The 13,407-nt window shown below is 51.6% G+C and overlaps 1 protein-coding gene across 1 annotated transcript; it reads left to right on the top strand.

Annotated features, from left to right (window-relative positions):
- The first annotated feature begins 1,342 nt into the window (after nucleotides 1-1,342).
- On the top strand, nucleotides 1,343-13,406 carry LOC100838819 (receptor protein kinase-like protein ZAR1). Its single transcript, XM_014903346.2, has 2 exons — nucleotides 1,343-3,132; nucleotides 12,383-13,406. The coding sequence occupies exons 1-2, from the start codon at nucleotides 1,587-1,589 to the stop codon at nucleotides 13,048-13,050; spliced, it is 2,214 nt and encodes a 737-aa protein (XP_014758832.1). The 5' UTR covers nucleotides 1,343-1,586; the 3' UTR covers nucleotides 13,051-13,406.
- The last annotated feature ends 1 nt before the right edge of the window (nucleotide 13,407 follows it).

The following is a 13,407-nucleotide window of genomic DNA, read 5'->3' as shown; positions in this document are numbered from 1 at the left end:
TTTGTTTGAATTTTTTCGATGATTTGTGTTTTGTTTCTTGAATCAACAAAGCGAGACGTTCCTAAAAAAATTGCTTTAGCTACCAGCGAAGCTCCACAGACGGCACAGGAGAGCCCGTGCACGTGCCCTATGTGGAGGTACCGTAAATCTGCCGGTGGAACAAACTCAATATGGCCATCTCCGAAAAATCGAACCTAGAGTCCTACTTTCTCTATCACATATTAAGTGTCACAACTTTGTCTAAATACATATTAATTTGAGACACGTTGTAGTACGCAGGTACATACACATTTCGAGAAGGTTGAGACACTAAATATAAGACGTAGGTATATGTACAGGTATGGTAGGACTTAGGGGTCCTGTGCTAGGGATAGCATAACAACATCGTCGGGATATGCTGATGGAGGAAAACGGCGGGATCCACAATTGTGGCAGTTACATGTTTCAAACGGATTCTAGCTAACAAACTCGATATTGCCCCACAAATACCTAGGCATGCCATGCATGGAAGCAGAGTTGACCTGTAACGCTCGATGCTTACCTTTCACTTCACATAGCTGTAGCAGCAAACCAGTGTGTGTGTGTTTCCCTTTTCTCATGCCTACCAGGAAATAATGGTCTTTCTTTTTTGCAATTAGAGGGAAGACACGCACAGACGTGCAAACACAACGCTACACAGATCATCGAAGTTAGCATAGAACAGATCCACACTTGTCTTCGGCGCCGCCAAAGCAGCAAAGCACGGTCGTGTCTGTAAAATCTTAAGCTACTCAGGTAACCCAGGCCACTACAGCACCATGGCAACTGTACGTACGCTTTGACAGAAAGCCCACCAAACAAGCCACTCAACTGCCCGCACGCACGAATTAGTCTACACCTTCGCCTGCCCGCAACAGCTTAGCTCTCATCATTCATCATTCGTCTCCCCGTCCAATGTCTTCCATTCCACCTCAGCTTTGCTTCCCTTCTACTCCCCTCCACCGCCGCTCTTCCTTCCTTCCTTCCTTCGTTCGCACACATGCATGGACCAAAGCCCGGCCGGGCCACCACCATAACCACCTCCTCACTACCACGGGGGAAAAGCCGGAAAAATCGATTGAGTTCCACTGCTATCTCACTTCACATGCATATATCAGTGCCTTACCAAACCCCTCCCTAATCTTGGCCACTTAAAAAAAAAACAGTGTGTATACAGCGTCTGAGAGTATATATGCCCCACTTGTCATCCCCGTGCGAAAAAGAGGAAAAGGAACGAGAGCTATCATTGACCTCTTGTTAATTACATACAGCATGCATGGATGGCGATGGATGCAGATGCAATTTTGCCCAGGTATGTCGCATGTCCATGTCACCCCTTAAATACAGCTGGCCAACCAGGCAACCACACAATCCCCGTCTCACTACATAAATCGGGAGTTGACACGATTATTATTGCACATTTCCATGCATTCGCATCTCCCATCTCTCTCCCTCTCTCCCTAGTAGTACCTGCCTGAAAGGCTGAAACACAGCAAATTAATAAGAAGCTAGCATTTTGCACAAGGCAAGGCAAGGAAACGGTTTTCCTGGTACTACTAGCTAGCTAGATGAGGAGCCTACTGCACTCTTCACTCGGAACACTCATACTAGCGTCGCTTCTGGTGCTGGCATCGTCGCCGGCAGCGACATCGCTGTCGGCCGACGGGCTGGCGCTGCTGGCGTTCAAGTCGGCGGTGACCGTCGACCCGTCGTCGGCACTCTCATCCTGGTCCGCCAACGACACGGACCCGTGCCGCTGGCCAGGGGTGTCCTGCCTCAACACGTCCTCCACGGAGACCCGGGTCACGAGCCTGGCCGTGGCCGGGAAGAACCTCTCGGGTTACCTCCCCTCCGAGCTCGGATCTCTCTCGTTCCTCCGCCGGCTCAACCTCCACGGCAACCGGCTCTCCGGCGCCGTCCCTCCAGCGCTCTCCAACGCCACGGCGCTGCGCTCCATCTTCCTCTACGACAACAACCTCACGGGCGCGTTCCCGGCATCCCTCTGCGACCTCCCGCGGCTGCAGAATCTGGACTTATCCTTCAACTCGCTCTCCGGCGCGCTCCCTGAGGGGCTCGCGCGATGCAAGCAGCTGCAGCGGCTGCTGCTGTCGAGCAACGGATTCTCGGGCGAGATACCGGCAAGGGTCTTGCCGGAGATGGTTAGCTTGCAGCTGCTCGACCTTTCGTCCAATTCGTTAACGGGTAACATCCCTCCTGAGCTCGGCAAGCTCCGTTCACTGGCTGGCACGCTGAACATCTCCCGTAACCGGTTATCCGGCGGAGTCCCGCCCGAGCTCGGACGGCTTCCCGCGACGGTCACCCTCGACCTCCGGTTCAACAACCTCTCGGGGGAGATCCCGCAGTCCGGATCCTTGGCGAGCCAGGGCCCGACCGCGTTCCTCAACAACCCCGGGCTCTGTGGGTTCCCGCTCCAGGTCCCCTGCCACGCGGCCCCACCGTCTTCGTCTTCTCCGCCGCCCCCGTCCCAGAGTTCCCAGGGCGTGGCCGTGGGGGGTGCCCGGCAGCCGATAAAGACGAGCCTGATCGTGCTCATCTCCATCGCCGACGCGGCGGGGGTCGCGCTCATCGGCGTCATCGTGGTGTACATATACTGGAAGTTGCGCGACAGCCGGCGCAACGACGACGACGACGACGAGGGGCGCCGCGGGCTCTTCGCGTGCCCGTGCTGCATGCGCGCCGACGACGATGATACGTCGGACGAGTCGGAAACCGGGGGAGAGAAGAAATGCGGCGGTGGAAGCACGGGAGGAGGAGGAGGAGGGGAGGATGGGGAGCTGGTGGCGATCGACAAGGGGTTCCAGATGGAGCTGGACGAGCTGCTGCGGTCGTCGGCGTACGTGCTGGGTAAGGGGGGGAAGGGGATCGTGTACAAGGTGGTGGTGGGCAACGGGACGACGCCCGTGGCCGTGCGCAGGCTCGGCGGCGGCAGCGCGGCGCACGAGAGGTATAAGGAGTTCGCGGCGGAGGCCGGCGCCATCGGCCGGGTGAGGCACGCCAATGTGGTCAGGCTGCGCGCGTACTACTGGTCGCCCGACGAGAAGCTCGTCGTCACCGACTTCGTCAACAACGGCAACCTCGCCACGGCGTTGCGCGGTGAGTCTTCTTACCGTTCCGTCGAGCATGCTCTGCTTTTTCTTCTGAATGCAACCTCTGTTTCCGCACGTACTCAGCTGATTACATCGGGGTCCACCTACCAGTGTCAGTGAAACTGTTCCACAGCTGATTACATGCGGGAGCCGTCAAATTTCTTCCCGTATTTTTTTTCTTTAGTGATGAAAACACCATAAATCCTGCTATGGAAAAAAGAAATATCGAGTTAGCTAGTACCATGAAGATGAAACATTTGATTCGCCCTGAAGAAAACGAACAAACCGGCGCAAGGCTGTATCCTTTTGGATCGTCGCGGCTTCGCCACGCGAAGCGTGTCCCTGTGGCCTGGATTGTAGCCTGGTCGGTCCAAGCGAACCAACTACGTACAGAGCGGCTGCACGAAAAGCTTCCAAGAGAGCCAGATGGGGCTGCACTCTTGCCCATGGCATGATGCATGCCATGGACCAGCCGTCAAGATAGACATGGACCACAATGCAGCGTTTTATGATGGTCCGGTTGGCCATTGCCCTGACTCATCGGTCACCTGTCGTCTTCTTCTTGCATACTACACGAGACATTTGCGCGGCCGATGAACCGGTTTCGGGAGGCTTTTTTTAGCTAGATCGACTCGATAGTTGATGCCAACACGAGATAGAGTGAATCATGTGATTGTTCTGGTTGGTGCATAGTCTAGATTCTAGAATCAGTAACACATACAAATGAAAGTGCATGCTTGTTTAATTAGATGGCGATTTCTTGCATGCGTTGCTGATTCAGTAGCGGAGTAGTAAATCGTTTGGAATACTTTTGAGGTTACAATTGTATCCCCATAGTCATATGGAGATTGCTTACCAAGTTAAGTAAACTCCTGCTCCCTGATCATTATTGTTCGTTACCACCTTCCGTGGTGTGAAATCAATCGTGCCCCAAAAGGTGTGTCTCCCCTGGCAGTAAACAAAAAGTGAACTAGAATCCAAAAAATAAGAAAAGGTGCCATCCGGCAGACAGGGGCAGCCAAAAGGATCTTTTCAGGCCTGAGAGCAGTCGTCTAGCGGCTCTAGAGACTCACAAAAGTGATCATGAGAAGGGAAAGGTTCCGATCGAGAGACTGGAGAGAGAGAGCAAAGAAATTAGAAACATAGAAATGGTACCAGTGGTGATCAACTTTTGCATTTGATTGATTTGTTTTTTAGTGAGCGGCTGGCCCAGGCCCATGCCCGATGCTAAAAGCCTTGCCAGCACGAGTGCGCATAACGGAGCACGCAGAAATGTGCAATGTCAGGCTCTGTGTACCGTCGATGGCCAGCAATCTCGTACGGTACAATACAAGGATCCATCTGTGGCGCTGAAAATTAATCAAACATTTTATTTATGGCATGCACAAGCTAGTACTAGATTGCTTCAAATCAAAGCAATGGTGACCCTGCACGCCAACAGTAGGATCACACACTTCTGTGCTGTTTAGTGAGTGCTGTTGCCTATTTTTTTTTTCAAAAAGGGGAGAGAAATCGCCGAGCCTCTGTATCAATAGATGCACATGGACATTTTTATTGCAAAGTTTTAAAAAAACAAGTCATCAAATTCACCGATCATGGATACAAGGATAAGACAGCGAAGTAAAGCAAACATAGCGATTCTATGTCTCTAGACGACTAGAACACCGCCAACCAGCCCGATTGAAGATATCCCGAGATACCATCTCCAGCCGGCTGCATCCAGTATCCAAAGCTGCATTTTTATTGCAAAGTTTTAAAAAAACAAGTCATCAAATTCACCGATTATGGATACAACGATAAGACAGCGAAGTAAAGCAAACATAGCGATTCTATGCCTCTAGACGACTAGAACACCGCCAACCAGCCCGATTGAAGATATCCCGAGATACCATCTCTAGCCGGCTGCATCCAGTATCCAAAGCTGCCCGCTGGTGCACAGGGACCAGCAAAGCCCAAAGACGAATCCAGTGTGTGACTTTGAAGATAACCTCCAAAAAATGAGGAGTTCTTGATCGATTAAAAATAATATCATTTCTATGGTTCCAAATAGCCCAACAGAAAGCCGAAACTCTCATCCGAATTTGAGCTTTAATCTTTTTTTCCACACCATTAAGCCAATTGCCAAACATATGGAAATTGATGTCGGTAGAGGCAAATTAAAAGCACAGAAAACGATGCGCCAAATAATACGTGCAAGGGGTCAAGAGACAAAAAGATGTTGTACAGTCTCATCAGACTCGCAAAAACAACACTTTAAACTCTCCTCCCAATTTCGTTTCGCAAGATTATCTTTTGTTAATAAAACTTGGCGATCGAGGAACCACATAAAAATCTTGACTTTCGATGGAATTTTTAACTTCCATATGAATTTCTGATGAAAAACCGTTTGCCCATCCATATAGTCCGCGTATAAACACTTCACAGAAAAGACGTCCGAGGGAGTAAGACTCCACACAAAGCTATCAGGTTCGTTCGAGAGGTTAACCATCATCAAACGCTGAACCAAATGTAACCATCTTGTCCAATTGGCCCCGATTAGGTTCCGCCTAAAACGTATATTTAGAGGAATCGTTGCAAAGACCGTGGCAACCGAAACATTTTTATGTTGCACAATACGAAACAAAGATGGATATTGATAGGAAAGTGGGGTATTGACAAGCCAGGTATCTTCCCAGAAACGAATTCCGGACCCATCCCCGAGGACGAAAGCACCACGGCTAAAAAAAATCATCTTTAACCCGCATAAGTCCTTTCCAAAACTGAGAATCAGTTGGTTTGGCGATCGTCTGGGACAGAGTGCCATTCTGAAGGTATTTATTTCGTAGCATCTCTTGCCACATTCCTTCTTCGTTAAGCAGTTTAAACAACCATTTGCTAAGTAAACATCTATTTTTAATCTCCAAAAGCTCCACACTGGGTCCGCCTTGATCTTTGGGACGACAAATAATATTCCATTTGGTCAGTCTGTACTTGCGCTTATGCTCTTCAGATTGCCAAAAGAAACGGGATCTGTAGAAATCCAATCTTTTACGAACCCTGACTGGAATTTCAAAAAAGGATAACATAAACATGGGCATGCTAGTCAGAACCGAATTGATTAGGGTAAACCGATCACTGTAGGATAACAACTTCCCTTTCCAACAACCCAGTTTTTTTCTCAAAACGATCCTCCACCGATTTCCATTCTTTATCGAGGAGCATACGATAGTGAATGGGAATTCCCAGATAGCGAAATGGGAGTGTTCCAGATTCACAACCAAAGAGGCTCCTGTAGCTATGTTCATTATCTTTAGCTTTACCAAAAGAAAAAATCTCACTTTTATGAAAATTTATTTTTAGGCTCGACAATTGTTCAAAAATACAAAGGATTAGTTTCATGTTGACGGCTTTCGCTAAGTCATGCTCCATGAAAATAATCGTGTCATCCGCATATTGGAGGATAGAGACACCTCCCTCAACTAAATGAGAAACCAAGCCCCCAATTTGGCCATCCTCTTTGGCCCGAGCAATTAAAATGGCCAACATATCCGTGACAATATTAAAGAGCACAGGTGACAGTGGATCGTGCTGTCTCAAACCTTTGCGAGTTTGAAAAAAATGGCCAATGTCGTCATTCACTTTAACCCCCACACTCCCACCTTGAACATATTGGGAGATCCAATTGCACCATATCGGATCAAAACCTTTCATACGGAGCGCTTGTTGCAGAAAGGGCCATTTAACTTTATCATATGCCTTCTCAAAATCAATTTTATATAAAACCCCATCCATTTTCTTCCGATGAAGCTCATGGATAGTCTCATGAAGAACCACCACACCTTCTAAGATGTGACGTCCAGGCATGAAGGCCGTTTGAGAGGGACTAATCACTTGGTGAGCGATCCCAGAAATGCGATTAGTGGCAACTTTCGTGAAGATTTTGAAACTCACATTAAGTAAACAAATAGAGCCTGTATTGTTGGATTTGGATTACATCCTCTTTTTTAGGAAGCAACGTGATGACCCCAAAATTAAGCTTAAAAAGGGGCAGGTGTCCTGCTTGAAGCTGACCAAAAAGAGCCATCAAGTCGGGTTTAATGATATTCCAACAGGTCTGAAAAAACTCAGCGGGAAAGCCATCAGGACCGGGTGCTTTGTTACGCTCCATCTGAAAAATAGCATCATGCACCTCTTCTTCCGTAAACCCGGCCCCAAGAATGGCATTCTCCGCGGGAGAGAGTTGAGGTATATCGGCCACTTGATTTTCCACAAGAGAGAAAGAATTTGGCGCCGATGCCCCAAATAATTTCTTATAATATTCCGAAATGAAACGTTGAAGGTTAGCTTGGCCAGTAATAGTCCCCTCGTCCTGCTCTAACTGAAAGATTTTTTTTCTTTCTGTGTTTCCCATTGGCAATAAGGTGGAAGAATTTCGTGTTATTTCCCCCCTCCTGAATATACTTGACCTTAGCCCGTTGAGCCCACTTAGAGTCCTCATCGTGTCGAAGCTTAGATACGAAATCATTAGTCTCTCTCAAAGCGGCACGCTTTGGCATCGAGAGATCGACGGATTCAACTTTAATATCAAGGTCATCGATAATTTTAAGTAGGCGGTCCCGCTCCTTCCGATATTTACTGCTCAGGTTCTTAGCCCATCCACGAAGGAAACGACGAAGGTGCCTAATCTTGTTCTGCCAAAGCTCAATAGGCGTATGACCTGATGTCACGGATGCCCATTCCGCGGCGATCATATCATAAAAACCTTCCTCATTCAACCACGACAGCTCAAAAGAAAATTGAGCTCGGTTCCCTAGATGTGCTTGATCCTCGGAATCAATAATTAGTGGTGTATGGTCTGACCCCGACCGAGCCAGCGCATGAATCGACACCAAAGGGAATTTTTGTTCCCAACCAATACTGGAGAGCACGCGGTCCAACTTCTCATAAGTCAGAACCTGACGTCTACTAGCCCAAGTAAATTGTCTACCCGATAAAGCAATTTCACGTAGATCCAGGCTTTCAATGATAGCATTGAAAACAAAAGGCCATTTAGCATTAAAACGATCATTGTTCTTATCCTTGCGGCGACGAATAATATTAAAATCACCGCCAACCAACAGAGGGAGGGTTTCGGCCTCACAAATACGAACCAGCTCAGCCAAAAACTCGGCTTTGTGAGCTTCTTGGGCCGCCCCGTAAACTGGCACCAAGACCCACTCAAAGCCATCAGCTCTAGAATGCAGGTGAAATTTAACACAATAATCTCCAGTGTCAATCCGATTAACATGGAGAGAAGTTGTATTAACACCAACTAAAATTCCCCCCGATCTGCCATGTGGAGGTAAACAATACCAAGCAAAGTCAAGTCCCCCAGCCAAGTGTCTCAAAAAAGGGTTGGAAAAATTAGAGCGCCCCGTTTCGAGGAGGGCCACAAAGTCTAATCATTGTTCACGAATTGTATCCTGAATAAAACGGTGTTTAGCTGGGTCACGAAGTCCCTCGCTGTTCTAGAACATACCCTTCATCACGAAATATTTCTTGGTTTTTTCACTCTAGAACTACGACGAACAGCTGAAAGATCATACACCTTTTTCTTTCGAGGTCATGTGACTTTCACACAATGATCCGCATGATCTTCCTCGATTTCAACAGCAGCATCATCTAAATCAGTGCACAAGTGTGAAATTTTTGACACAACTAAATCATGCACACCATCAGCCTCCCCTGCTGACTGTTAGTTTTTTTGTAGCATCGTAAGCGCCCTCTCAATTTCAACATCTTTTAGTAATTTTACCGACTCTGAAATGGATTGATCAGTAAAGCCAAGAGACACCCCAATGCAACTAGCCCGTGCAATAATATCAGAACCAGGTAAAGATGCAAAAGAAAATTTTGAACAAAAATTAGTCCCTAAAATAGGGAGCTCGTCGCGGCAGCTAGCCCGACGGGAAGCATGCTCGAGTTGGGTGTCGTCCCGGTCCGGTTGGGCACGAAGCCGTGCACTAGACCGGACATCCGCAGCCTCGACATCCGGGATCCCGCCGAACGCGATCTCCTCCGCAACCGAGGGAGAGGAAGAAAAGCCACCGCTCGCGTCGGGTTTCGATCCGGTGAAGCGACGGCCGCCCTGAGCACATTCTCAGCCACCTGTCATGACTACACAGGGGGAGTCCTTTCCGGGCTGAGCACAGCAGCCGCTTGCGGCTGTGCTCCCGGCAAGACCTCAGCATGGACCGGCGAGGAGAGCCTCGCCCTTGACGCAGCCGGACGAGGCGGGGTAGCCACAGCCATGCCCTTCCCAGTCGAATGGAGAGGCAAAGCCGTCGCTGCCACGCGTGCCCCAGCCACTTGAGGAGGAGCTGGAGATGGGGCCGCAAGCCGTCCCGAAGGGCCCTTCTGAGCAGGCGAGGAGCACAGCAACAAACAAGGAGCCGCTGCACCCTTGTCACTCCCCAAACGCCCAAGAGCTGCAGCTTTCCGAGCAGAAGCAGCAGTCGTGGTCAAAAAAGCACCCACAAGGAAAAGGCTCCTGCAGGGAAGGACCCAAAACAAATTTCCGAACCCGGCAAACCAACAAGCTGAGCAGAAGGTGGCAACACAACATTTCCCGTGGCTGAAGTAGAAGTATTGCTATTAGCAACATCCGGAAGTTTCTCACTGTTGTTAGACCGATCGTTAGGAGGTTTGCCATCAAAATCACCACCATCTTCCTCTGGATCCGTAGCATCCAACAAATGTTCATCGGCGGGTGGCTGAACACCAAGTGGCGCCTCTACCTGGAACGAAAGTTCATAACCTTCCCCCTTAATGAGAACAACTCTACGATCTGGAATGCGACTAAAATCCGCGCACGCAATCCGGATCCTCAACACGCCATGAAGACGAGTGTAGACCATATCCACTTCCTCAGTCTTTCCAAACAGGGACCCCAACCCCCACAGAGCCAGGTAATCACGAAGTGCATCCGTCGGAATTCCGGACACGAGAACCCAACCTTCATGCAAAGTCCAAACATGTTCCACTTTCACCGTCCATCTCATCAAAAGTAAGAACACAGGAGCTACCAGGCACTTTGAAAGTACCAAAGCAAACCATCCGTTGCAGCTCCGCCTTAGATGGAAAATGCACTTTAAAAACATTAGGCTCATCAAGAGAAACATCCCAGTGGAACTGCTCAATCGGAACAAATAACTGAAGGAGAGAAACCATCTCATTGATCAACAGACTCCCTCCCGAAACTAACACCATACCAACACGGCCACTGTCCAGCTTAGTCCGAAAAGTTTCTGTCAACAGCATCTCAACATAATAAGCTCCTCATCAGCAAAACCATGCAACAACATTTGTGGCTTTGGCGCAGATAGAAGGGGGCACACATCCGAAGCATGCTCCGCCGACTCACAATAATCACAGAGGATAGTGTCGCACTCTAACGACACATGCCCAAATAAATTGCACCTATAACATCTAGCCCGACGCTCAGAAGAAACATCAGCTTCACCACCCGTAAGAACAGCAACAGAGATTGAAGGAGCTGCCCCCATACCAGCCGGAGCCAACACAACGGGCAAAGAAGCAGCATGCCCAGCCGACAAGGACGAAACAGCCCGAGGTGCCGTCCCTGCAGGAACAGCAGCTGCAGCCGCAGCGGACGTCGCTGCCGCAGATGTTGACGCCCCTGTGGTCACCGGAACCGCAGCCGAAGCACCGACCAAAGCCGGAGCAGCCACGACGCCCATCGCCGTCGAAGTCTGACAGGGGGCAGTGGCCACCGCAGCTGCCACAACCAGGGCCCCTGAGGCACCCCGAGCAGACGAGGAGGAGATCGCTGCTGCCGCTGGAGTCGATTCCGTAGCAGCAGCAGGAGCCTCCACCTCAGAGGATTGAATTGCCGTATGTTCTTTTGCGCCAACGGCCGATCCGCGGCCACGACCACGGCCCGTGGACGCACCACGGCCACGGCTGCCAACACCACGACCCCCACGGAACTCATACCGGCGCTTGCTATGGTAGCTAGTGCCACCTCCGCCATTACGGTCGTTGTAGTTTGAATCCCATCGGCCGGGGTGGAAACCGCCGCCATCATAGCCACCACCCCCGCGACTGTCATAGCCGCCGCCGCCACGACTGCCCCCGTAGCCAGTGCCGTGGCCATCATCGTAGCCGCCACGACCATCGTCGTAACCGCCATCACGGCTACCGATGTAGCCGCCGCCCGCGCGGCCGTCGTCATAACCGCGGCCACCACGGCCACCTCCGTACCCGAAGTCAGAGTAGTCGCCAGCACGACCACGAGGCGAGGCGCATCGAAATCGCCTTGGTTGCTGCCGGAGTAACCACCTCACTCGAAACCATTCCGGCCGGCCAGAAAACCGGTGAAACCACCACCGCCTCCGCCGTTCCCACGACCACCATGATTCGCCATCGGACCCGCAGGAACCACATGCACGAAAGAGTTGGAATAACGCCAGAAAGATCGCAAGAATCGACGCAATCCCCAGCATGCCCGCATGGGCTCAGCACCAGGCCCAAAACGTTCCGGCCCGAGTTGCCAGACGAACGTTGGCCAGCATTCGAACCAGATGCCGACGAACGGCATGGAGGAAGGAGCCTTACCGGCGAGGAGCTTGCCGCTGCCACCCGACGCCGACGCAGCACCGTTGTCCACTCAGATGCATCGAACGAGTCCAGCAGAAAAGTCGAAGGCAGAAGAACCGGCGACGACCTACAGGAATCTCGCTGTACCGGAGCACGCACCGAGACCGCCCGCAACCCACTAGCCGAGCTTGACGATGAAACTGCAGGAGAAAGGTCAGTGGAAAGGGCAAGACGCACCTGCCATTTTTTCCGCCGTCGCTTCCTCACGAGACGAAATTGTTGGAACCGCCGGAGAATGGAGATCGCGAGACTGAGACGACGCCGGCGTCGCACAGACCTGCGCCAGGTCCCCCGACGACTCCCCAGCAGTGGCCTCCTCATCATCACTGGCATCTCCGGTGAGATCCACCGGAAGGGCCCAGAACCGGCCACCCGGTCGCCCTAACGGCTCTCCGGAAAATCCGGAGCTCATCCCGCCCCCCTTTGGTTCGCCCTTCGATCTCCCGATGAACCTGTATGGGCTCTGTGTTGTTGCCTATTACCATGTCTGTATAAGCAATGCGATAAGTACCACGCACCAAGCGCATGTTAAAGGCAATTCAATTGGCGCATGGAGCATGGCTGCTACTGGATTAATATTGAGCTTGATTCTGACGATCGATGATGTGTGTCTTGTGCAGGGCGGTCCGGGCAGCCGAGCCTGTCGTGGTCACTGCGGCTGCGGGTCGCCAAGGGCGCGGCGCGCGGGCTGGCGCACCTCCACGAGTGCAGCCCCAGGCGGTACGTCCACGGCGAGGTCAAGCCTTCCAACGTCCTCCTAGATTCCGACTATAACGCCCTCCTCGCCGACTTCGGCCTCGCCCGCCTCCTCACCATCGCCGGCTGCTCCGCGGACCACTCCGCCAACGCCAACGCAGGCATGATGGGCTGCGCGCTCCCGTACGTCAAGCCCGCCGCGCCGGACCGACCCAACGCGTACCGGGCCCCCGAGGCCCGCGTGCCCGGCGCCCGGCCCAGCCAGAAGTCCGACGTGTACTCCTTCGGCGTCCTGCTGCTGGAGCTGCTCACGGGGCGATCGCCCGATCACCAGGCGGCTTCGGCGTCCTTCTCGGGGGATGGGGGGCAGCAGCAGCAGCAGGAGCCGGAGATCGTGAGGTGGGTGAGGCAGGGGTTTGAGGACGCGCGGCCGCTGTCGGAGCTGGCCGACGAGGCCGTGCTGCGGGACGCCGGCGCGCGCAAGGAGGTGGTGGCGGCGTTCCACGTCGCGCTCGGGTGCGTCGAGCCCGACCTCGAGCGGCGGCCGCGGATGAAGGCCGTCGCCGACAGCCTCGACAAGATCGGGTCGTGAAATCTCCTTCGTCAGGGGCACTGCCTTTGCCTTTCCGTTGTTCCTTGTCAGAGTAACGTTTCCTCGGTTTTTGTATTGCAACGTTTTGTGTTATATATATTCTCTGTTTCTCTGTCGTTCCTTTTGGATGCAGCGTTGCAGACTTGCAGTACATAATATAGAATGATAACATGTGTTTGCCTCTCTGTTTTCTTGGACAAACGTACACATGCTGCAAGTAGCTACAGGAAAGAGTAAAATGCCATAAGGGTCCTTTTACTTGGACGCGTGGCTCACTCTCAACTAGCGATCTTCTAATCCTTGTACTTTGCCAATGCCCTCAGTTTAGTCCTTTTCTCACAAGTTGAGGCACTAAAC

This window comes from Brachypodium distachyon, chromosome 4 (genome assembly GCF_000005505.3).
Source record: "Brachypodium distachyon strain Bd21 chromosome 4, Brachypodium_distachyon_v3.0, whole genome shotgun sequence".
NCBI lineage: Eukaryota > Viridiplantae > Streptophyta > Magnoliopsida > Poales > Poaceae > Brachypodium > Brachypodium distachyon.
Note: the sequence above shows the minus strand (reverse complement) of the source record. Positions and strands in the feature narration are given on the sequence as shown.

Excerpts from the sequence above, each read along its gene's own strand:
- LOC100838819 (XM_014903346.2), top strand. The coding sequence starts at position 1,587 with ATGAGGAGCCTACTGCACTCTTCACTCGGAACACTCATACTAGCGTCG. Across the intron at positions 3,133-12,382 it reads CCTCGCCACGGCGTTGCGCG|GGCGGTCCGGGCAGCCGAGC; the intron begins GTGAGTCTTCTT and ends TGTCTTGTGCAG.